The sequence below is a fragment of the Schistocerca nitens genome, chromosome 1 (genome assembly GCF_023898315.1).
Source record: "Schistocerca nitens isolate TAMUIC-IGC-003100 chromosome 1, iqSchNite1.1, whole genome shotgun sequence".
In the NCBI taxonomy this organism is placed as follows: domain Eukaryota; kingdom Metazoa; phylum Arthropoda; class Insecta; order Orthoptera; family Acrididae; genus Schistocerca; species Schistocerca nitens.
The window spans coordinates 403,097,486-403,124,954 of record NC_064614.1 but is presented as its reverse complement, the minus strand read 5'-3'; the positions used below and the strand labels follow the sequence as shown (position 1 = coordinate 403,124,954).

Below are 27,469 nucleotides of genomic sequence, written 5' to 3'. Positions count from 1 at the left end.
CTGCTTGAAATGGCAGATGTGCTGCTAGCTTGATTGGTCTGCTTATGGATAAGTAGGATATTCGAGTAAAGGTGTTCTCGGTGCGTCACACAAATAGCCACTTTGTACAACAACAATGAGAAAAATAGAGGTGAGGTACAATAGCTCAAAATATCAACAGAAAGCATACAGAAATCAGTGTGGGGGGACAAAATAATCATAAAGAGATCAGCAATTTTTGAGTGACAGAACCAACAATGACCAGTCCTTACACTTAATACTAAAAAGGAAGAATATAAAATATATGGTTTCTTGCAAAATACGGGTAGAGATAAACTGTTGACTTTGTTGGTGTATCACACTGTAACCAAAATTATAAATTAAAAATACTTGTACAAGTAATATTGTTTACATTAATGAGGTGATACTGACAATTGGTGTCAAAATTTCAAGTTAATACACTCCTGGAAATGGAAAAAAGAACACATTGACACCGGTGTGTCAGACCCACCATACTTGCTCCGGACACTGCGAGAGGGCTGTACAAGCAATGATCACACGCACGGCACAGCGGACACACCAGGAACTGCGGTGTTGGCCGTCGAATGGCGCTAGCTGCGCAGCATTTGTGCACCGCCGCCGTCAGTGTCAGCCAGTTTGCCGTGGCATACGGAGCTCCATCGCAGTCTTTAACACTGGTAGCATGCCGCGACAGCGTGGATGTGAACCGTATGTGCAGTTGACGGACTTTGAGCAAGGGTGTATAGTGGGCATGCGGGAGGCCGGGTGGATGTACCGCCGAATTGCTCAACACGTGGGGCATGAGGTCTCCACAGTACATCGATGTTGTCGCCAGGGGTTGGCGGAAGGTGCACGTGCCCGTCGACCTGGGACCGGACCGCAGCGACGCACGGATGCACGCCAAGACCGTAGGATCCTACGCAGTGCCGTAGGGGACCGCACCGCCACTTCCCAGCAAATTAGGGACACTGTTGCTCCTGGGGTATCGGCGAGGACCATTCACAACCGTCTCCATGAAGCTGGGCTACGGTCCCGCACACCGTTAGGCCGTCTTCCGCTCACGCCCCAACATCGTGCAGCCCGCCTCCAGTGGTGTCGCGACAGGCGTGAATGGAGGGACGAATGGAGACGTGTCGTCTTCAGCGATGAGAGTCGCTTCTGCCTTGGTGCCAATGATGGTCGTATGCGTGTTTGGCGCCGTGCAGGTGAGCGCCACAATCAGGACTGCATACGACCGAGGCACACAGGGCCAACACCCGGCATCATGGTGTGGGGAGCGATCTCCTACACTGGCCGTACACCACTGGTGATCGTCGAGGGGACACTGAATAGTGCACGGTACATCCAAACCGTCATCGAACCCATCGTTCTACCATTCCTAGACCGGCAAGGGAACTTGCTGTTCCAACAGGACAATGCACGTCCGCATGTATCCCGTGCCACCCAACGTGCTCTGGAAGGTGTAAGTCAACTACCCTGGCCAGCAAGATCTCCGGATCTGTCCCCCATTGAGCATGTTTGGGACTGGATGAAGCATCGTCTCATGCGGTCTGCACGTCCAGCACGAACGCTGGTCCAACTGAGGCGCCAGGTGGAAATGGCATGGCAAGCCGTTCCACAGGACTACATCCAGCATCTCTACGATCGTCTCCATGGGAGAATAGCAGCCTGCATTGATGCGAAAGGTGGATATACACTGTACTAGTGCCGACATTGTGCATGCTCTGTTGCCTGTGTCTATGTGCCTGTGGTTCTGTCAGTGTGATCATGTGATGTATCTGACCCCAGGAATGTGTCAATAAAGTTTCCCCTTCCTGGGACAATGAATTCACGGTGTTCTTATTTCAATTTCCAGGAGTGTAGTTTTGTTTGTACTGGATACAGTGAAGCAGTGGTTGAATGTTGGGATAGTAAGTTTTGTAAGAGAGGAAGTGTAATTATCAAAATGTGTCAATGTATTGTTCAGAACAAGATAGAGATTTCACTAGCAAAAAACTGACTAACAAAAACAAATTCTTGTTAGGTATCACAGCTCACCAGATGGTAATGTAAATGCATATATGAAGAAAAATATACATGGTGATTCAGGAGGAACATCACATAATTTGTAAGGTGATTCTAAATGTGAAAATAAACTGAAAAAGTCCTACGAACACGTGTCCAATTTTCAGTCATTACAGAACTGGTGATAAAGCAAACTGGGTTCTCTTTAGTTCCTCTCGTTTTGACATCCGCTCCTTAAACCCATTTTTTTTCCCCTTTTCATTTTCGACTAATTACGATTAACATACATGAGTGTAATCTGTATTTTTATAAAAGAGAAAGGATGGCCCTCAGGTGTAAAAAATATACCATCGGGTCTAATTTTGTGCTTATTTTTGTGTATATAAATGATTTCCTAATTTATTTTGACTATTACTTGTTCATATCTTTTGTTATAGGGTAAAATCAGTTATTGTTTCATGACTTGAATTCTATTGTTGACTTATAAAAAATATAAATTTTGTGATAATTGTAAGCATTTGGATGATGGACCACTAGTATTCGTCAAGTATTCATTTGGCTATATTCAAAAACATGTTAGCAGAACTAGCCCTTGATTAATTCCAAAATAATTACCAGGTTTGTCAATAGTATTGTTTATATAACTATATCTCTTAATTTAATTATTTAAACAAATAATTTGGCCTAGCTTTTGTGGTAGAACAAACTATTAAAAAGGAGGAATTTTTTGATATATTCAATTAATTGAATGAGTTGTGTTTTACTTGTAATTACTGTAAATTAAATATTGGACAATGTACAGTTTCAGCTCCTATTATAGTGAGGATGTATAAGGAGCCAAATTTTGGTCCCAAGACAGTCAGTCCATGGCCAATTTACGATGGGAAGTCTGTATCAGTTAAAGTAATAATAATCTAGTGAAATAAATGTAACACAAATAGGCCATGAGTTAAAACAATGACAGTGTCTCTTCAATTTATTTGAGAAATAGTGTCACACATACCTGATTGTTCCGCAAGAACTGTGAACTGTGTGGTTAGGGTATTTACTGCTCATAGATGTACAATAGCAAACTATTGTAGCAGTATGCTGATGTTTGTCTGCAAGCTATTAATGAGGCTTATCATTAACCAATAGTGAACTTGCCATATAACTATGTAATATGTGGGGGTTGTGAACACCGAAAGTAAAGAACTGTGAAACACAACTGTGCAACTGTCAACTACATCATTTACAGTAGTCAGTGTTGAACTTCCAACCCCCACTCCCTATTTTTCAGACAGTATAACATTGCAGTACGTCAACACTGAGGACTATCAACGAAGAAATAAGGTAGGTGAACATTGCTATTGGGGCCCTTTCAGGTGATGATTATTTATCTGTACACAGTAAACAAGGACCCACAAACATTGAACAGTCAATTCAAGAATGGTTTACACTACCGTGATTTTAACAAAGTGCGCATATGGTACATGTGGTATTGGAGTTTTGTCAAAGACAGTGAACAGACAATATTATGAAAGTGTGAAAATCAATTATTTTCAAAATATCAGAGTTGATATAGCTGCCGTTAAACAGGGAGGTGCAACAGCCAATCAGCACATGGCTTTCATAGCCACAGTATGACAGCAGCCATTCAGCGAGTGAGTTCTATGGAGCAGCCACTGAGTACAGGAGCAGCCAATCAGCACACAGATGGACACAGCTGATCGGGATAAACAGTACACATCACTGAGAAAATTACAAATTGCTGCAGCCTTGCAGTGGACAAATCAAGATGACAACTCTAGCAGCAGCAGATGAATGAATAAAAATAAAGCAATTCATAGCAAAAGCAATTTTATATTAAGTGATACATAATGAGTGGCCTTAATGAACAAGACAGTGTGGTGGGGGAGAACAGACAGCAGGGGAGTGATGTGATTGATAACAAAGCTCTAGAGGTTAAGTTTTTAAATGAACAGAAAGACTCAATCGAGGATGATTTGCAGGATGATAGTGATTATGGAAAATCGGAAGTGACATTAAGGCAAATTATGAGTAATATGTATACGAAAGGGTTAAACTTGAGAACCAAAATGATCAGATTAAAAATGATTTAAAAATGGAGGTAGAAACCAAGTGTGCAGTATTGGTAGAGGAAAAAATGGTAAAAGTAAATAAAAATGTAAATTCAAAATTGGAAATCTAAAGCATAGAGAAAGTGACAATGGGTCTGATTCTGACAGTAGTTGTAATGATGATAGCAATGACAAATCCAGTAGTGATGAGGACGAGGTATTTGAATTTATCATTGATAATGATGGCAATGTATTAAGTAAAGAATGAATGGAGGAGGATAGCAGTAGGCCTACCTAATGAAGAGTTAGGGCTTAATGGAAAAGTAAGGAGGAAGAGGACCATGCTATCTGTCATTTGACTGTGTCTGATAGTTGTTTTGGTAAGCAGGATGATGGCATTTCCAGGGAACGTATTAATGAGGATTTGTTGTATGAAGAAGATCACATGGTAAGTAAAAAGGAAGTGTGCCACTCTGTAATAACAGCAAGTGTACAGGGTATATATGTTAAGTGTTTACTGGACCATGGTAGTGATTAGAATGGCATTTCACAGGCAGTTTTTGAATCTATTAAGATCACAGAGACTTTAGTAGTGATTCACGTATCTGGAATAAAAATTATTGGTGCCACTAGTAAACTATCAAAGAGTGTGAAATGAGAGGTATTATGAAATGTGAAATTGGCAGGACAGCTGTTAGAGTGCAGTTTCATGGTGATTCAAAATCGCTGCATTGATGCACTATTTGGGACTTCTTGTGCAATTAGCAAATAGGGGATTCAACACTCGGTGTTGAATTCACAATGTGGCGATAATGCTTACCCAGCTGTCTGTCTCATATTTCATGTTTCCTGAGGCAGTCAAACTCTTCTCCTATCCTATCTGTAGTATATAAATGAATCAGAAATATTCTATCTACGATTTTTATGTGACTTCGTACAGTAAGATACTTCAGATATACATACAATGTTGTGTTAGTGATAAGTGATGCTATCATAAGAGGATGTGAGAAAAGGCAATTAAAAAACAAAGGAAAACAGTGGTATCTGGTAAAAATCTGAGATTATTAAATACTAACAAAGAGGTAGAGGGGCTGGCCAGTACTTACCTCAGCTCAGTACAGCCAATAGATACACAAAACAGAACAGAAAATTTACTTATCCTACCTTTCAAAACTTTGTTCCTGCATCAGGGAGGAGAGAGGCGAAAAAAGGGGAAGAAGGGAAAGAGGATTCAGTTACTCAGAACCCAGGTTATGAAGCAACAGGGGAAAGGTAAACAGGGGGGGGGGGGGTACCAAAGATGGAGGCATGGGTGTCAGAGGGAAGCCAAAGATATTCTGCTGTAAGTACTGTGCTAGAATCAAACCAAAGAGGATGCATACAGAAGTAAAGAGGTATATAGTATAAAGATAAACACAACTATGTATAATGAAAAGATCCAGGAATGCTAAAGACGAAAGGGAAAGAGGAGAAAACTGAAGAGTAAATGGGAGTGAGGTTGATTAATGTAGGTTCAGTCCAGGGGGATGGCAAGATGAAAGGATGTGTTGGAGTGCAGGTTCCCATTTCCGCAGTTCTGAGGGACTGGTGTCGGGTAGGAGAAGCCAAATGGCACATACGGTGTAGCAGGTTCCTAGGTCCCTCGAATTATACTGGAAGGCATGCTCTGCAACTGGGTATTGGACATCTCCAAGGCCGACAGTCCGTCTGTGCTCGTTCATGCACTCAGCCAGTTTAGTTGTCATCATACGAATGTCAACGGCTGTGCAGTGCAGGCATGTCAGCTGATAAATGACATGTGTTGTTTACATGTGGCCCTGCCTTGAATTGTGTATGTTTTACCAGTAGCAGGGCTGGAGTTGGTGGTTGTGTGGGGATGGATGGGCCAGGTTTTGCAGTGAGGTCGATTACAGGGGTAAGAACCACTGGGTAGAGAAGGTGGTCTGGGAATATTGTAGGGTTTGCCAAGGATGTTATGCAGGTTAGGGGGCAACAAAAGGCAACTCTAGGTGGTGTGGGGAGAATATTGTCAAGGGATGATTTCATTTCAGGGCTTGACTTGAGAAAGTCATATCCATGGTGGAGTAATTTGTTGATGTATTCAAGGCCAGAATAATATTGGGTGACCAGGGAGATGCTCCTGTGTGGTCTGGGGGTAGGAATATTGTTATTGGACGTGGAGAATGTATTGTTTGGGAGATCTGTTTGTGTACAAGGAGTGCAGGATAATTTATGGAGAGGAAAGCACTGGTAAAGTTATTGGTGTAATTGTTGAGGGATACATTACTGGAGCAGATACGTTTGCCACAAATACCTAGGCTGTAGGGAAGAGAGCATTTGATGTGGAATGGATGGCAGCTTCCAAAGTGAAGGTACTGTTGTTAGTTTGTGGGTTTGATGTGGACAGAAGTGTGGGTGTGAGCTTCAACAAGATGAAAGACAACATCCAGGAAGGTTGCTTTGGTTTTGGAGAAGAACCAAGTGAAATTCAGATTTGAAAAGGAGTTGAGGTTATGGAGGATATTAAGGAGTGTTTTTTCACCATGAGTCCAGACCACAAAGATGTCATCTATAAACCTATACCAGGCCAGGGGCAGCACCTGTTGGGTCTTCAGGAAAGCCTTTTCCATGCGGCCCATGAAGAGGTTGGCATAGCATGGAGCCATTCTGGTTCCCATGGCCATTACCCTGATTTGTTTGTAGGTCTGGCCTTCAAAAGCAAAGTAATTATGGGTGAGGATGAAGTTGGTAAGTGTGATCAGGAACTTGGTTTTTGGAAGATCTTTGGGTGGGCGTTGGGAGAGGTGGTGCTCAAGGGCAGAGAGTCCATGGGAATGTGGGATGTTTGCGTAAAGGTATGTAGCATCTACGGTCACAAGAAAGGTTTCAGGTGGGAGGGGAGTGGGAATGGATTTGCAGCTTTCTAGGAAGTGGTTTGTGTCTTTGATGTAGGATGGGAGTCTGCAGGTGATAGGTTGGAGGTGTTGGTGTACCAGAACTGAGATACGTTCTGTTGGGGCTTTGAAGCCTGCCACAATGGGACGGCCAGGATGGTTGTCTTTGTGGATTTTGGGTAATAGGTAGAAGGAAAGGCTATGTGGCTCAGGTGGAGTGAGTAGATCTATAGAAGCCGCTGTGAGGCCTTGTAAGGGACCTTGGATTTTTAGGATTATCTGCAGCTCAGACTGGATAAAGGGAATGGGATCCTGGGTAACAACTTTGTTGGTTGAGGTGTCGGACAGTTGACGCAGTCCGTCTGCCACATACTCCACATGGTCAAGTACCACAGTTGCGGAGCCTTATCCTCCGGTAGGATGACAATAGAGCGGTCTGTTTTCAGCTCCTTAATGGCATGGCATTCAGCTATGTTGATGTCTGGGGTTGTCGGGATCTCCTTCAAGATGAACTGGAAGGCAACACTGGTTGTGAGGTATTCTTGCCATGTCTGCAAGGGATGGTTTTGGGGCAGGGGAGGTGGTGGAAGTGTTCTAGACAGGGTTCAACACTGGGTCTAGTATTTGGGGGCTGTGTTTGGGTGGTGAAGTGATATTTCCAATTGACATTCCGGGTGAGTGATTGGAGATCTCTAACCAGGGCAGTGTGGTTGAATTTAGGCGTGGGGCTAAAGGGTAAGCCTTTTGATAGAACAGATGATTCTGGAGGAGAGAGGGAGCTGGATGAGAGGTTTAGAACTGAACTGGGACTGGGTATATGTGGCATTTGACTGTGGTTATAGTTGAGATTTGGTCTGTGTGGCATATGTGCTGGGATTGGGAGATTGAGTAGGGTGGCTAGGCTAGGTTTGTTGGCTACGAGGGGGGTTTGTTGAAGGTGCTTTTGTGGTTGGTGTTTGTGAGGGATAGGGATAGGGACCCCACTTCTTAGATGTTGCACTAGCACTGAGGATAGTTTTTTCAGGTGGTGTGTGGCATGGAACTCAAGTTTACAGCTGGCTTCTAGGATGATGTTCCTGAATGTGCTCTCCAAGCTGAAATTGAGAGGTAGAGGAATTTGAAGTGAGATAGGAACTGTTAGGAGTGTTGGTTACACAAAGTAGTGTAGAGATTCAGGACAAGTTGGGTAACAGCTAAGGATTGAAGGTTCTGGAAGTCCAGGAGAGACTGGTGGAAGGAGGGATTGCACAGAGAGAAGGGAACTTTGAAGGTAAGTATATTAGCGGTAATTCCAAAGTTTAAGCAGCACCGGAGAAAAAGTATGTGGGATTACAGCGTGGCTACGGTGAATGCATGTTTCCAGAATGGATGTAAATAACGTGGTATAGGATTAGGGTACACAGTGGGTAACTGGTGGGAAGGGAAATTAAATAAATAAAGTTGAAATAGTAATAATAAGAAGGAATAAAATAAGGAGGGAGAACGAGAAAGAAAATTTGTTGGTAATGTTCAATACCAGAGGAAGACCACTAAATAAGCAAAACACGATACAGTTGATGCAGTCCGTCTGCCACATACTCCACATGGTCAAGTACCACACATATATATATATATATATATATATATATATTTTTTCCCCCTACCCACCAGTTACTCACTACGTACCCTAATCATACACCACATTATTTATATTCATTCGGGAAACATGCATTCACCATAGCGAAGCTGCAATTCCGCATACTTTTCCTCTGGTCCTACTTAACCTTTGGAATTACCCCAAAAGGACTTACCTCAAAAGTTCCCATCTCTGGGTGCAATCCCTCCTTCCACCAGTCTCTCCTGGACTTCCAAAACCTTCAATCCTTAGCCTTTCTCATTCACCCAGAATCTCAACTGGAGATATAACTTGACCACCCAAACACAGCCCCCAAATACTAGACCCACTGTTGAACCCTGTCTAGGACACTTCCAACTGCCTTCTCAAAGGGATTTACCTCCGCTCCCCAAAAACCATCCCTTGTGGACATTGCAAGAATTCCTCACATCCAGTGTTGCCTCCCAGTCCATCTTGAAGAACATCCCGACAACCCCCAACACCATCCTAGCTTAGTGCCGTGCCATTAAGGAGCTGAAAACAGACCGCTCTATTGTCATCCTCCCAGAGGATAGGGGCTCCACAACAGTGGTACTTGACTGTGTGGAGTATGTGGCAGAAGGACTGCATCAACTCTCTGAGACCTCAACCTACAAAGCTGTTACCCAGGATCCTATTCCCTCCATCCAGACTGAGCTGCAGATAATCCTAAATCCCTTGACAATATTCTCCCCCAACGACCCAGAGTTGCCTTTCATTGCCCCCCTAACCTCCGTGACATCCTTGTCAAAACCTACAATATTCCCAGACCATCTTCTCTACCCAGTAGTTCCTACCCCTGTAACCGACCATGCTGCAAAACCTGCCCCATGCATCCCTCCACAACCACCACTTCCAGCCCCGCTACTCGTAAAACATACACAATTCAAGGCAGGGCCACATGTGAACAATACATGTCATTTATCAGCTGACATGCCTGCACTGCACAGCCTTTTACATTGGTATGACAACAACTAAACTGGCTGAGTCATGAATGGGCACAGACGAACTGTACCCAGAAGCAGAGCATGCCCTCCAGCATAATTCGAGGGACCTAGGAACCTGCTACACCGTATGTGCCATTTGGCTTCTCCTACCCAACACTAGTCCCTCGGAACTGCGGAGATGGGATCTTGCACTCCACTACATCTTTTCATCTCGCCATCCCCCTGGACTGAACCTACATTAACCAACCTCACTCCCATTTACTCTCCAGTCTACTCCTCTTTCCCTTTCCTCTTTAGCCATTCATGCATCTTTTCATCCTAAATAGTTTTGTTTATCTTTATACTATATACCTTTCTACTTCTGTATGCATCCTCTTTGGTTCAAAGCTGTCATAGTACTTACAGTAGAATATCTTTGGCTTCCCTCTGACTCCCATGCCTCATCTTTGCTACCCTCCCAGTTTACCTTCCCCCTCTTGCTTCATAACCTGGGTTGTGAGTAACTGCATCCACTTTCCCTTCTTCCCCTTTTATCCCCTCTCCTCCCTAATGAAGGAATAAAGTTCCAAAAGCTGGGATACATAAATTTTCTGTTCTGCTTTGTGTATCTATCAGCTGTGCTGAGCTGATGAAGTACTGGCCAGCCCCTCTATCTCTTAGTCAGTCTTTGTATTAAAAACTAAAAACCCACTTCGATTGCAAAAATAGCACCTAGTGTTAAATGTTAACCCAGGTTTCGGCGTAGATAACGACACCTTCTTCAACACAACAATAAAACCCCCAAGTGCCTAAGAAGACCTTTGTCAATGATTAAATGAACACCATAGCTATACATTTATAAACGAAAAAGGAAAGGAAAGCACAAAAAGTACATATGTACAAAGTCATAACCACTACTTAACTTAATGGTGTACGTTCCACCTCACATCGGCCTAAGTTCGATGGGCCATAACCTGCCATAAACTGCAGCTACAAACGGTCGCTCACTTACAAGCCTGACCCACTATCTATGCACATGCACAAGACAGAGGAAGTTACTTGAATGTGCATGCGCATACGAATACGAGAAAGTTTATACATGGGTCGGGGCTAAATAGCCCATATATTCCCAACCGTGGATAAACGTATATCAAAAAATGAAATAGATAGAACAAAGAGACGAGCTAAATAGGAGATGAAACCTAAAAATAACTGCACACAGTTGCTTATGCTAGTAAAGAAACTTATATATGAAGCTAACTATGACAACAGGAGGAACTCTTAAAAACTATACCTAAAGCCAGTAGTTACCCTGGAGGTGGGGGTCGCTGAGGGGACAAAATCTAAGGACATTGTGGTAATAAAGGTACAGGGATAAAACGTGAGGTGTTCAATGGGCTATGATCACCTTCATCATAAAAGGAAAATTAGGATAAACAGAAAGAAGATGAACAGCTTGACCAACTGCACTCGCCAATCAGCACGCGGATGTGAAATCCCCAGATCATCAGATTTACAAGTATGAAGATCAAAGTAAAAGTGCGAAATCTTCAAAAAATTTTCTATTTCTTAGTAGGAGTGGGTCATTGAGGATATTGTCTTTAACATGTTGCAGATGCTTAAAGATCTGCATTTCTTCCAAAACATCCAGTTTTAAGCCCTTAAACTGGCACGAAATAACTCGATATTAACTGGAGGGCTCAGCACATGAGCCGTTTACACAAGGTGTTCCGCATAAGTAGAGCCCATAGTACAATCACTGCTTCTAGTAGGAATATGTTCTTTATACCTGAGACCCAGAGCTTGCCCCGTTCACCCAATGTAAAATTTTGGACAATCCCCGCATGTAATTTTACCTACTCCTGATTGGGAAAGTTTATTGCTCTTACTCTGCAAGGAGTGAATTAAATTCCTATGTAAACTATTATTAGTAGAACAGGTGACTCTGAAATTATGGGCTCTGAGTAAATGCCCCAGTTTGTAACTTATATTGCCTATGCAAGGGATAGCTATCATTGCCACCTGTTTGTCATTTAACGCATCCCCTAGGATGGAAGACGTAATATTATTTTTATTTATTTTCTTGTTATACATCTGTCTTACCAACTAAGGCCTATAGCCATTATTTAGAGCAATATTCTCAAGTATGACCAGTTCAGTTTCTACCACCTCTGGTGCAAGAGGGATAGCTGTAACTCAATGAAAATTAGAATGAAAAAAGGCCATCTTGTGGGCATACGGATGGGCCGAGTCTGCAGGTATAATATTGTCAGAAAACTTTTTTTCCGAAAAATATTAAATTCAATGCGGTTGTCAACCACAGTTAAACTAAGGTCCAAAAAATTGAAGGACCTAGTATTGGATTCTCACTCAATTGTAAAACTGATATTATGGTGAAGCTCACTAAAAATTGAAAAAATATGGTCAACCTCATTTTGAAAACCATCAATGATTAATAGAATGTCGTCAACATATCTTTTGTAAAATTTTATTCTCCTAAGAATCTCTCTGTCACTGGCAAAAAAAATCAGACTCTAAGAAGTTCATAAACATTTCTGATAAAATCCCAGCTAGGGGGCTTCCCATACCCAAACTTGTAGGTAGTAAGTAAAATCTCCCATTAAATGTAAAGTAGTTGTGTTTTAAAATGATCCATAGCAGCATTATCAACTCATTGACCTCTTTATCCAAAAGTTTTTTATGGTGATGTAAATTGCACTCTAGTATTTGCAGTGTGTGATCGACCGGTACATTAGTGTATAAACTTGTCATGTCTAATGATACTAGTTTTAGCATTTGTTTCACATGTTTATATGAGATTTTCCATTAATCATTTAGATCACCTATATGGTCCACATCATTCGTTGATTTGTCCCTTTTGTTAGCTATCACTTACATCTGTCATCTAAACACTTTCTCTTCTTCAGTGTTTTATATATATATAAATATTTTCGTCACCAACTGTGCTAGTTTCATTTCCCCCCTCCAATTATCTTCTTCTGTTTATAGGCCACTTCTCTTTATATATTTATTGATTTATTTATTTAACATTCCATAGTTTTAACATTCGTTATTCGCTGTTCTACAGCCAATAATCACTGCCAACAATCTTTGTCTAACAAATTTCCACACCTACCAGTATCATCCATTTCCGTCGATTTCATGTTGCTGGCGATCTTTCTGTGCTATTGGCTATCTTTCTCTGCCACAGGTAAATTTTTTGCCTCACCTGCAATCTTTTTTGTGACACTGCTGATATTTTCTGCGCCACTCGTGATCTTTTCTGCGCCACTCGCGATCTTTTCTGCGCCACTCGCGATCTTTTCTGCGCCACTCGCGATCTTTTCTGCGCCACTCGCGATCTTTTTTTGAGCAACGTGTTCATTTCCCCTGATCTGGATATACTTGCTTGTTCTGATCAACTTTTATCCGCACTTTTCCCTTTTTCCTTCTTTTTTTTATTTACTTTTTTTCTGTAAAGTGTTTTTCTTATTTAGTGGTCTTCCTTTAGTATTGAACATTACCAACACATTTTCTTTCTCGTCCTTCCTCCTTGTTTTATTCCTTCTTATTATTACTATTTCAACTTTATTTATTTACTTTCCCTTCCCACCAGTTACCCACTATGCACCCTAATCCTATACCACGTTATTTACATCCATTCTGGAAACATGCATTCACCGTAGCTAAACTGCAATCCCACATACTTTTCCTCCGGTGCTGCTTAACCTTTGGAATTACCCCTAAAGGACTTACCTTAAAGGGTTCCCATCTCTGGGTGCAATCCCTCCTTCCACCAGTATCTCCTGGACTTCCAGAACCTTCAATCCTTAGCCCTTACCCAACTTGTCCTGAATCTCTACACTACTTTTTGTAACCACCACTCCTAACAGTTCCTGTCTCTCTTCAAATCCTCCACCTCTCAATTTCTGCTTGGAGAATACATTCAGGAACATCATCCTAGAAGCCAGATGTACACTTGAGTTCCATGCCACACACCACCTGAAAAAACTATCCTCAGCGCTGGTGCAACACCTAAGAAGTAGGGTCCCTATCCCTCACAAACACCAACCACAACAGCACCTTCAACAAACCCTCCTCATAGCCAACAAACCTAGCCTAGCCACCCTACTCAATCTCCCAATCCCAGCACATACGCTACACAGACCAAATCTCAACTATAACCACAGTCAAATGCCACATATACCCAGTCCCAATTCAGTTCTAAACCTCTCATCCAGATCCCTCTCTTCTCCAGATACATCTGTTCTATCAAAAGGCTTAACCTTTAGCCCCACGCCTAAATTCAACCACACTGCCCTGGTTAAATATCTCCTCTCATTCACCTGGAACCTCAACTGGAAATATCACTTTGCCACGCAAACACAGCCCCCAAATACTAGACCCAGTGTTGAACCCTGTCTAGAACATTTCTGACCACATTCTCAAAGGGATCCACCTCCCCTCCCCCCCAAACCCATCCATTGCAGACATTTCAGGAATTCCTCACATCCAGTGTTGCCTCCCAGTCCTTCATGGAGAACATCCCGACAACCCCCAACATCAACTTAGCTGAATGCCGTGCCATTAAGGGGCTGAAAACAGACCGCTCTATTGTCATCCTACCGGAGGATAAGGGCTCTACTGCTGTGGTACCTGACTGTGTGGAGTACGTGGCAGAAGGACTGCGTCAACTCTCTGACACCTCAACCTACAAAGTTGTTACCCAGGATCCCATTCCTTTCATCCAGACTGAGCTGCAGATAATCCTAAAAATTGAAGGTCCCTCACAAGGCCCCACAAAGGCTTCCATAGACCTAATCACTCCAACTGAGCCACATACCCCTACCTTCTACCTATTACCAAAAATCCACAAAGACAACCATCCTGGCCGTCCCATTGTGGCAGGCTTCAAAGCCCCAACAGAACGTATCTCAGTTCTGGTTTACCAACACCTCCAACCTATCACCTGCAGACTCCCATCCTACATCAAGACACAAACCACTTCCTAGAAAGCTGCAAATCCATTCCCACTCCCCTCCCACCTGAAACCTTTCTTGTGACCGTAGATGCTACATACCTTTACACAAACATCCCACATTCCCATGGACTCTCTGCCCTTGAGCACCACCTCTCCCAACGCCCACCCAAAGATCTTCCAAAAACCAAGTTCCTGATCACACTTACCAACTTCATCCTCACCCATACTTACTTCGCTTTTGAAGGCCAGACCTACAAACAAATCAGGGGAATGGCCATGGGAACCAGGATGGCTCCATCCTATGCCAACCTCCTCATGGGCTGCATGGAAGAGGCTTTGCTGAAGACCCAACAGCTGCTTCCCCTGGCCTGGTATAGGTTTATAGATGACATCTTTGTGGTCTGGACTCATGGTGAAGAAACACTCCTTAATTTCCTTCATAACCTCACCCCCTGTTCTAATCTGAATTTCACCTGGTCCTTTTCCAAAACCAAAGCCACCTTTCTGGATGTTGACCTTCATATTGTTGAAGTTCACATTCACACCTCTGTCCACAGACAGACAACAGTACTTTCACTTTGATAGCTGCCATCCATTTCACATCAAACGCTCCCTTCCCTACAGCATAGGTATTCGTGGCAAACGTATCTGTTCCAGTGACAAATCCCTCAACAATTACACCAATAACCTGACCAGTGCTTTCCTCTCCCGCAACTATCCTGCACAGCTTGTCCACAAACAGATCTCCTGAGCAGTACATTCCTCCCCATCCAACAACAATGTTCCTACCCCCAGACCACACAGGAGCATCCCCCTTCTCACCCAATATTACCGTGGCCTCCAACACATCAACTAATTACTCCACCAGGGATATGACTTTCTCAAGTCAAGCCCTGAAATGAGATCATCCCTTGACAATATTCTCCCCACACCACCCAGAGTTGCTTTTCGTTGCCCCCCCAACCTCCGTAACATCCTTGTCAAATGCTACAAAATACCCTGACTACCTTCTCTACCCAGTGGTTCCTATGCCTGTAACTGACCCCGCTGCGAAACCTGCCCCATGCACCCCCCACAACCACCTACTCCAGCCCCCCTACTGGTAAAACATACACAATTCAAGGCAGGGCCACATGTGAAACAACACATGTCATTTATCAGCTGACATGCCTGCACTGCACAGCCTTTTACATTGGTATGAGGACAACTAAACTGTCTGAGCTCATGTACGGGCACAGACGAACTATCCACTTAGGAGATATCCAATACCCAGTATCAGAGCATGCCCTCCAGCTTAATGTGAGGGACCTAGGAACCTGCTACATCATATGTGCCATTTGGCTTCTCCTATCCAACCCTAGTCCCTCGGAACTGCGGAGATCGGATCTTACACTCCAACAAATCCTTTCATCCCGCCATCCCCCTGGACTGAACCTACATTAACCAACCTCACTCCCATTTACTCTCCAGTCTTCTCCTCTTTCCCTTTCCTCTTTAGCCATTCATGCATCTTTTCATCCTACATAGTTTTGTTTATCTTTATACTATATACCTTTTTACTTCTGTATGCATCCTCTTTGGTTTGAAGCTGTCACAGTACTTACAGTAGAATATCTTTGGCTTCCCTCTGACACCCATCTTTGCTACCCTCTCTCTGTTTACCTTTCCCCTGTTGCTTCATAACCTGGGTTGTGATTAACTGAATCCACTTTCCGTTCTTCCCCTTTTATCCCCTTTCTCCTCCCTAATGAAGGAACAAAGTTCTGAAAGCTAGGATATGTAAATTTTCTGATCTGTTTTGTGTATCTATTGGCTGTACTGAGCTGAGGTAAGTACTGGCCAGCCCCTCTATCTCTTTGTTAGTATTTGTTTCACATCTTTATATGAGGTTTTCCATTAATCATTTAGATCTCCTATACTGCATTTATTCTGGTTTTAGGAAATATGATGAAAGTAAATTGGTATCATGGTTAAAGAATGTCTGTCAAACAAAGAGGTAAGATAAACAGAGAATGAAAGGTGTCAGCATATGTGGAGGAGAGGGTGCAGATTATCTGAGAACTATAACATCTGAAGTAATCAGCTCATGTGTGAAATTGATGTAATATTGTGCAACAGCAGGGGTAATATGCAGTAAAATCCATATTGAATACCAGGTCTTAATAGTAATTGTGATATAATAGAAGTGTGTGTATTCAGTGCAATCAGGATCTTGGTGAGTATCTCCCTCATTTCAAGTCAGGATAAGAGATAATCAAAGCCTGCTGAAAACTATGGTTCAGTTGTTCAGGTTCAGGGTGATACTGGGTGATGAGGGGTGTGCTCCTTTTTAGCTGATATTTGGGGCTGGTTGGAGGATCGGGAATGTCAGAGGATATGGTTTGTGAAATCCGTTTGTGGACTAGGTTAGGAGAGTACCAGTATTGCCTGTCTATGAAGGGCTCCATGAGTTCTTCAGCATACTGGACAAAGGGGTTCTCATCAGTGCAGACATATTGAGGTTAAATGGTTTGCAAAGGACTTTTGGTGTGAGATTACTAGCGGCTGTTGAAATGCAGGTACTGCTGGTGGTTAGTGGGTTTAATGTGAGCAGATATGCGGGTAGAGACATCAGAGAGGTGAAGGAGAACATCCAGGAAGGTGGGACGTTAGGTAGAGGATGACCAGGTGAACCTTACAGGAGAGAAGCAGTCAAGGTTGTGAAGGACAGTATGTCTTGGCCCTGAGTCGAGATCCTGAAGATGTCAAAGAACCTCTAGAGCAGACCTGATTGGTAGTTTAGGGAGGATACATAATATTCCACTAGATAGCCAATAAACATGTTGGCATTGGAGGGTGCCATGCATGTATCCTTGGCTGTGCCACAGATTTGTCAGTATGCCTTCCCTTGCAAGGAAAAATAGTTGTGGGTGAGGATACAGTTGGTGAAGTGTGTAAGGAAAGAGGTGTTATGTATTGAGTCTGAAGGGCACTGATAGATATAGTGATCAATATGCACAAGATAGGACGTATTCTGAGGCATCTAGGGATCACAAATTTAGTATTGGAGGGCAGTGTGGAGGGGAAAAATCATAGAGGGAAACCAAGAGATGAATACACTAACCAGATTCAGAAGGATGTAGATTGCAGTAGGTACTGGGAGATGAAGAAGCTTGCACAGGATAGAGTAGCATGGAGAGCTGCATCAAACCAGTCTCTGGACTGAAGACCACAACAACAACATGCACAAGGCTGTAGGGTTGAGTGTACTGTTGTATGACATCTGTTCAAAAATTTCCTGAATTTTGTCCACAGAGTTTTTCTACATTTTCCTTTTACTTATTGTGCATGTCTTCTTTAAAACTCTCTCCTCCACAATTGATACACTGCTCACAATGTTGTTTCCACTTCTGGAAGTAGTCTTGGTACACCTCTTGCTCATCTGTGTGAAACACCATCTGCAAATTTTCTTTTATCTTGTGTATCATTGTAAATCTTGGTCCTTTCAGCAGGGTTTTCATCTTTGGAAATTAAAAAACTCCACAGCAGCCCAGTCTGTAGAGCACAGACAATGAGGCAGAACAGTGATTATGTTTCTTGTGTAGTATTCACACACCCGCAGGCAAGAATTGTGCAGGTGCATTATCATGATGCAATAGCCATGAATTATCTCACCACATTTCAGGCCATTTTGTTCCCACATTTCTCGTAGTTGTTGCAACATATCCTGATTGTACCATCAATTAACAGTTTCTCCCAGTGGCATGAATTCATGATGAACTAATTCTTCACTCAAAGAAAACTATGAGCATGGCTTTGACATTTGACCTGACCTGACCTGATGAGCTTTTTATGGTCTTTGAGAACCTTTCGTGATCCATTGGCAAGATTGAACCTTGGTCTCAACATCGTAACTCTAGATCATGTGTAAGCAACAGTTATGGTTCTCTTAAGGAACATCTTGTTCTCATTTGCACCATCCGAAAGCTCTTCACAGATTCCAATGTGAAGGTCTTTCTGCTCTTGACTCAAGAACTGTGGGACGAACTTGGTCACAACACAGTGCATTCCAAGATGCTGTGCCAGGGTTTCATGACATGAGCCAACAGAAATGTTACATTCTCAAACAATTTCATGGACAGTCAGTCTTTGATTGGCATGCCGTAATTCTTTGTCATTCTTGCAATGAACATTGTTGGTAGATGCTGAAGGGTGTCCTGAATGAGGGATATCTAACTTCCGTCCAACCTTATTTAAGCTATGTGAACCATTCCAAACACCAAGTATGGTTTAAACAATCAGCACCGTATGCTTCCTGCATAATTTGGTGTATCTCTGTAAAGGTTTTCTTGAGTTTTAGGCAAAATTTAATGCAGGTGTGCTGCTATTCTAACTCTGCCATCTCAAAATTCACAAACTGTGTGACACAATATTCTTTTCAATACAGCACTGAAAAATAACTGACAGACATACAACTGTGAAACTTATGGAAGTTACATACTAAACACAGGCATTTACAGGGGTTCCAACCGCATTTTGCTGCAACACACCATTGGCATGAAATTACGAATGTTCCAGAATTTTTTGAACAGACCTCATGTATGGACATGTGACAAGTGAGACCAGTATTACAACAGCTTCCAGCCATCCCACCTCAAACATCCTTCCCACCTGAACTTTACATTTTTTCTTGTTCCTTTCCACATATAACTAATGAGCAATAAAATACCGTCATGCCACAAAACTATCCTATACCATTCAGCATTATTTCTTCCATCTTTTCCACTCCCCAACCACATGGCACATCATTTAGTTCTCCTTATAACCATCTAACAATTTCACTTGCCTATTTTCTGTATCATATACCATTTCATAACATCATCTGTGCCCAGTATATCATTGACCCATCTTTCTGCACCAGTTTAAAAGATTATCCCCTCCCTTGTAGCACATGCAGTTCCTTACATGCTCTTGAAACCATGGAAACCCCAATGGTCCAACCATAAAAATCCCCTGCTTTGTATCCCAAACCTATATTCACAAGGACCTTCAGCTTTTCAGATTGCACCAGTCCCTATCCTTCACAAACCTGGTACTGCAAAAGACCTATCCATGGCACAGGCTCCCCTCTGCAATATACAGTTACTGTGAAAACCTCACTACATAAACAACATCTCTGAAACAGAAACCCTTTTACTCCAGCACCTGGGGGAGTGTCCCAGACACCACTTAAATAAATTGTCCAAACTGTTGACACCCTACTCCAGCCTTGGTGCACCACCATTCATCAACACCTGTACTACTTTCACAATGAACCCCTTCTCAATCACTCATAATGCCTGGATACTGGCTAGCTGGCCTCTTCAATTTACCACATCTCCCATAACCCCCCCCCTCCCCCCCCCCCCCACACACACTCTTAAACACAACACAAAACAGTGGAACCAGGCAAACACAAAGCACTGTTGTTAACCTCTCCACCAAAAACCTTAGTCTTATAAAATATCCATAGGCCTAACCTTAGACCTTACATCCAATTTTAACCATGTTGGACATGACAAAACACTCTTCTTCTCCCGATGCTTATAGTGGAAACATCTCTTTGCCACCAATCCCTTTATACAAATCCAACCTGATACAAACATTGAATGTTACATTTCCACTTCATACCACCATCTAACTGTGACCCTTTCCCTCCATCCCAACTAACCACATGTAGTCAGCTTCTGGGAATTCTTTACCTCTGATCTGGCCTCGTCGTCTTTTCCCATGTCCCTTTCCGAGGACATTAACTTTTGGCAGAACACATACCAATAAACAAGAGGGAAAAAAATCCGGACATAACTCTCCTCCTTGCTAACAAAGGATCAACCACTGTCATGATACATTGTAGTAAATGCCTACTGGAAGGCCTCCACCAGCTGTCTGACACCTCTATCTACAAACTCTGCCAGAGTGATCCCAGCCTAGAACTCCAACATAACCTCCAATCCCTACTGAAATCCATAATCCCTTCCCATAGCCTCTTTCCTGGCTTCACTTGCCTGCTCACAACAAATAACATCACGCCCAACCATTTTCTACATGCTCTCCAAAACCTACAAACCTGGACACTGCTCTTAAAGTGATGTTCGATGACACACTCAACCAATACAACATCCTAGTCCATCCCTATAGCACTCCAACTCCCAACTCCATGCCACAGGTTTCATACCCCAAAGGCAGAACAAGGTGCAAGAGCTGCTCAACCCATCCACCCAATGCCACCTTCTCAAATCCAGTCACAGGCTTATCCTACTCAATCAGAAGGTGGGCCATCTGTGAAACAAGGCATGTTGTATACCTGCTGCAAACATTGCCATTGCACAGCATCTTATGTCAGTACAACTATCACCCTGCTGTTACCAGGATGAATGGCCACCTACAAATTGTTGCCAACAATAAAGTTGACCTCCCAGTCATGCAACATAACAGTTGAATTTCAATGGCTGCTTCTCAACCTGAACCGTCTATATTCCTTCCTTCACCACCAGCCTCTCTGTACTGCACAAACACATCCTTTGCTCCCAAAATCCTTCTCACCTCAATCTCAAGTAACCCACAATCCCTGCACCCTTGAATCTATAGTTTCCTCTTCCTCCATGCTGTCACCCCTCCCAGTTCACAATGTTGCCTTCAGTGTGTGCCACTTCTCACCAGCTGCTACAATGTTTCCCACCCATATTCATGCCATCCCCCTCTCCCACTTACCCAGCTGGCAAACTGACTGCCTCTCTTCTACCAGCTAAAAATTAAATTATTATTTTGCGAACTCAGTTAAAAAAATTTAAAAACCTGTCAGAGACTGCATTACGCACATATACAGGTTGAGAGCCATTTTGAAAGTAATAGACTATCAAATTAAAACCAATTTATTAACAGAACAAAATAATCCGCAAAAGCTGTTGAGAGACTGCTTATTACATTTCACAATGTCTACAAAAGAAAAATTAACCACCAGACCTACACTAACAGAGATAAGTAAAGCTCTTGGCTGTGTATCACACAATATTATTAAAAAAAAAAAAAAAAAAAAAAAAAAAAAAAAAAAAAAAAAAAAAACGAGCATATTATGGCATCACAAAGAATCTCCTACACTTCATTTAATACTTATCCAGACAACAAGCAGCAGTTACTGTATCTTAAAGAGAAGAGTTAGAAAATCATAAAACTAGTAAGAGGAATCCCATAGGACTGTGTTATTAGTGCATTCTTCTTTATTAACCCAGTGTGAGTGAGATCGTGCTTGTCATACCCAAAGTGTTTTGAAGCACTGATTATTGAATGTCATTGTTGCCACACAAATCTTGCTGTCACAATAGCTAGGGGTAAGGGAGAGGGGATAAGATGGAGTATTGAGTTTATTGTTGTGCCAGCATCAGAAGGAGATACATGTGTGCAAAGTTTAGGGTATGTCACACTCAACCTCATAGTGGGTGTTACATTTTTGAGCTGCCAGCAAGTTTATGAGATACGTAGTTATTTATAGTATTCTTTGATCTATTTTTGGATTTTATATTTCTCAAGACGTCTTATGAAGAAAATGAACATCAGCTACAAGAACTATCAGAAGTTTTAGAAAACTGTTGAAATGCTACTTCCTGTGACTCCGAGAGTGAAGAAGAGACTGACAAAGTTTTTTCAAAGAAAGTGATTCAGAGCAAGAGGGTATTTTGGATAATCCGAAGAATGGATGAAAGATTGTCTTAGGCAAAGTGTTTTTATTCATTCAGAGAATATTAGTACAAATTATCCAAGCATAAAAGATGCTGCAAAACATGCCAAAACAGAGACTGAGTTAATAACAAACAGTATGTTGAATACTACACTTACACATACAAATAATCAAATAAGGAATATCAGGGGGAAATATACAGAAAATAAAGAACAGTACCACATGAATGATGTAGCTTTGGAGGATTTGAAGGCATTTATGGGACTTTTATAAACAGGGGGCCTAAACTGCTTAAATACACACAACTTTAACAATTTGTGGTGTACAGATGGTATTGGAGTTGCAATCTTTTGGACTACATTCTCACTGCTGAGGTTTTACTTTCTTCAAAATTATTTGAGAGTTGATTGTAAGAACACCTGGGATGAAAGGAAAACGACTGACAATCTGGCTGCTATAAGAGATATTTTTGATAATTTTGTTAAAAATATTCAACAATACTATATGCCATCTGAGAACCTTACTATTGATGAGATGCTGTTATCGTTCTGAGGGAGATCTCCTTTCCATGTATACATGCCAAACAAACTAGCGAAATACAGCATAAAAATATATGCTCTTGTAGATGCAAAGACATTCTGTATCCCCAAACTGTCAGTATACTAGGGTAAATAACCACCAGAAACTATCATGTTAAGCACTTCTCATTGTAGAGCTATGTGGACCATAACAATATGACATTGACCACATCACATGATAATTTACAGGTAGTTTTAAATAAATACAGATCATTGTCCATCAGTTCATATTTTCTATATACTCTTATACCTGCATCAAAAATACTGCTGCCTTCAAATTTAAGCTTTAGGCAGCTTTCTGGGCATAATTTTGTGAGGCTCATTGCTTTTTGTGAGAGCTATAATTTCTCAGCTTTGCTGCAAATTATTTGATTACTGATCACCTGGAATTTTATAGTTTCATTGGTAAGGGCATTTCTTTGGTCCATATATTAATAGTTGTGGTCTCCTCATGAAAGTTTGCCTGTGGCACCCTCCCTGATTTATTGACATTCTCTAGTGCTGAGGTAAATAACCACAACAACTACAACTATTATTTTAACCATGTCATGCTGCTAGTGTGGGTGAATTTCGCAAATGGTAATGTCTTGGTAAAAATGTTGCAGAAGTATCCTTCAGAAAAATAACACTGCCTTCACTGACCAGCAGGTAGAGGAACTGGCCACCAATAGTACAATCAGCAACTGCAGTTATACAATGGGTCAACCACCATGGATTCCCAAACAAAGCATCACTGAAGAAATTGAGATGAAAACCTTAACATTGTAATCTTGTCTTTTGTTTTCATGTTGAAGTCATGTTAATCATGTAGGTATAAGGAGAGATTTATTATTGAAATACAGATAAACTTAATAATCATTCCAGGTTAGTTAGGGAAAAGCAGTTCATTTTATGAAATATGTACGAAACATAATCAGAGTTGTGTAACAGCAGAGATCGGTGTTTATCAGTAGTGGTCTGAAGTGATTGAAATATTTTTCTGTGTGTCTACTTGGTTGCTATTTAGATTGAAGAGCTTTACCTGAGTAACACTGAAGCATAGTTTTGGGTACAATCCATGTATTATACTTTCAGAAATCTGTATAAGCCTCTTTGAGATTGTTAATTTCAAAAGTATTTGCAAAATCAGGAACTTCTTTTTTAGCTGAACGAAGGCATACTCTGATGATAATTCTCAGTATTATTTACTAATAAATAGTGATCTTTCTGAGGGATTTAATGCAAGTACCTTTTCTGTGTTATCTCCCTGAAGTGACATTTGCACTGTGAAATTACTTGAAGTCAAGTAGGGTCATGGGTGTGTGTATGTGTGTGTGTGTGTGTGTACACACACACACAAAGATGATGTGACTTACCGAACGAAAGCGCTGGCAGGTCTGCTTGTGTCTGTATATGTGTGGATGGATATGTGTGTGTGTGCGCGAGTGTATACCCGTCCTTTTTTCCCCCTAAGGTAAGTCTTTCCGCTCCCGGGATTGGAATGACTCCTTACCCTCTCCCTTAAAACCCACATCCTTTCGTCTTTCCCTCTCCTTCCCTCTTTCCTGATGAGGCAACAGTTTGTTGCAAAAGCTTGAATTTTGTGTGTATGTTTGTGTGTCTATCGACCTGCCAGCGCTTTCGTTTGGTAAGTCACATCATCTTTGTTTTTAGATATATTTTTCCCAAGTGGAATGTTTCCATATATATATATATATATATATATATATATATATATATATATATATATATATATATATATATATATAGAGGGAAACATTCCACATGGGAAAAATATATCTAAAAACAAAGATGCTGTGACTTACCAAACGAAGCGCTGGCAGGTCGATAGACACACAAATTAACACAAACAAACACACAAAATTCAAGCTTTTGCAACAAACTGTTGCCTCATCAGGAAAGAGGGAAGGAGGGGGAAAGACGAAAGGATGTGGGTTTTAAGGGAGAGGGTAAGGAGTCATTCCAATCCGGGGAGCGGAAAAAAGACTTAGCTTAGGGGGAAAAAATGACAGGTATACACTCGCGCACACACACACACACATATCCATCCACACATATACAGACACAAGCACTGTTATCTACATTCAAATGCATCCAATAAGAAGTAACTTGCACAAATAATTTCCAGAAGCACTGAATGATGATGCTCTGGCCACATTCACAAGTGATGTGTTGGCTAACTCTTGAAGCTTTGAATTTACGTCTTGAGAGAATACTTTTCCCAGAACATTATATATTCTCGAATGAGCAGCACCATCTTTATGTTAGTGTGAACAGCATTCTCTGTGATATTCGTGAACTTTTCAAAAATTGTATAGTTTATGTTGTGGACTAAATTTTTCATGTGCCCCAAAAATCACACTAACCAAGATAATTCCACGTGGAACCTAAACAATAGGCAACATTACTGATTTTTGAAATATATACCTGGTGTTTAATACCTAGGGAGATGTGTACTACTTCGAACATTCCTTTTGCACAAGAACTCCTTGGCAGAAGGATCTTCCCAGTCGCTTTAACAAGTGGCTACTAATAAACTTATTTCACACATTTTTCCATATTTTGTCAGTGTTCTTGAGCTCTCTTCAGTATCTGAACACTTCTGTTCACAGTCTCTAGTAGTATAGATTAAAACTGGATGATTGGCAGCTTGTATTGAGTCTATTTGCTATGTGGTAGATTTAAGGATGGGCTAGTATCTAACTATTTATGTGTCTTGCTGCTACAAAGTGAAGGTCCCAGTTGTTCACATTCAGACTTTACTTTACTACTGCCTGAACATAAATGAGTTTTTAGGTAAACTTGCCCTTCTCCTTACCCACATAGCAATTAGAACACATGCCACAACTGCAAAAGCTAAACATGTCTCCAAGAAAATTGGTTATTTATGTGAATGCAAAAAACCATCATTAATGTTACAACAGCTTCTTCTGCCACACATTTCATAGTGGTGTACCAGGCCTAGGTATATTCATGTACACATCTGAGTATGTAGGATATTTCACATTGCACACTACATGAAATTATATTCCTCAGGAACTGAAACAAAATAGAAACAAATCCCATTTGGGACCATGTCATCTTAAACCAATGGCATGACTGGAAGTAGATATGATGGGGCATGTGGTAAGCATATGACTCTCCCAGGCATAGTCAGGTTTCATGACTGGAACTGCTACTTCTCAGTCAAGTAGCTCATCAATTGGCCTCACAAGGGCTGAGTGCACCTCACTTGCCAATAGCAGTTAGAAGACCAGAACAACCACCCGTCCAAGTGCTAGCAAAGGCCAGTGTTACCACTGTGGCAAGGCCCTGGCATTTGCTAATGAGCTAATAAGATAACATCAGTTTTAACATCTATTTCTCTACAGAATAATTTATAGTGGAGAAAACTTACATCCTTGAGTCTTTCATTTTCTTCTTTCAGTTTCTGGATCTCATCCTGCAAAGTCTGATTCTCTCCACCTGCTTGTTTAGCTGTATCCAGTTCTGCTCTCAGAGACTGCAGCTCCTAGAAACCCAATTATCAAAAAAACTAAGTAAGGGACCATAGAAGTGAATTTAATCATAACTGTGAACCCTCTGAATGTACATGAAATTCAGATCCTGTTATCAAACAACAAAATGTAGTTGAAAAGAGCATTGGCTACATGATGAGAAAAATTGGAATATTGCTCCAAATGTTATATTGTACTGATATGTTTACCTACATGTTTATTAACAGTGTAAGATACATTGAGTCCTTAATTCACCATTACATTACATAGAAAGGAGACCCTTCAAAGATGTCATGATTCTCTTTCATAATCCACAGAAAATAAATTGATTAAAACCACATTATTAACTATCACTGTGTGCTGAATAGTTTTGTGGCCATATTTCAACCAAAGTTGATATCCATATCACTATCTGGGAAAAAATACAGTGCACAAAAACAATACTGTCATTAAGGAAATGTAAACTACAAAGACACAGTTTACAGATGCAGTACATAGTTTGAGAAATACAGGAACCGAATCATAAAATTAAAGAAAATTTTGCCCCTGCTTGAAATGGCAGACATTGTGCTGCAAACTTGATTGGTCTACACATGGTACCTAAGAGATTCAAGTAAAGGCATTCTCATTGCTTCACATAAACAGCCACTATGTACGTTAACAATGGGAAAAATAGAGATGAGGTACTATATCTTAAAAGAATGACAGGAAGCTTAAAATGATCAATGTGGGTAAGAAAATCATCAGAAAGAGATCAGGATTTTTTGAGAGACTGAGCATCCACAATGACCAGTCCTTTCACTTGATACTAAAAAGGAGGAATGTAAAATATATGGCTTCTGGCAACATATGGATGGAGATAAACTGTTGACATTGTTACAGTACCAAACTGTAATCAAAACTGGAAGTTAAAAAGTTCTTGTAATATTGTGTACACTAATGAGGTGGTACTGAACAATGGGTGGCAAAATTTCAAGTTAATATCTTTGTTTGTTCTGGATATATTGCAGTAGACACCATGTTCTTGAAACAGTGATTGAATGTTGGGATAGAAAGTTTTGTTGGAGAGGAAGTGGAATTTTCAAAATATGTTTCATCATACTGTTCAGAATAAGACAGATATTTCACTTACAAGAAACTGATTGACAAAAACAAATTCTTGTTAGGTTTCAGGGATGCATTAATGGAAAAATTATATAAATT

At 41.3% G+C, this 27,469-nt stretch overlaps 1 protein-coding gene across 1 annotated transcript in view; it reads right to left on the bottom strand.

Annotated features, from left to right (window-relative positions):
• LOC126250209 (M protein, serotype 5-like) overlaps nt 1–27,469 on the bottom strand; it is a 296,377-nt gene that overhangs the window by 126,548 nt on the left and 142,360 nt on the right. The window contains exon 7 of the mRNA XM_049951543.1: nt 26,167–26,280. Coding sequence (XP_049807500.1) covers nt 26,167–26,280 — 114 coding nt within the window. The remainder of the gene's footprint in view (nt 1–26,166; nt 26,281–27,469) is intronic.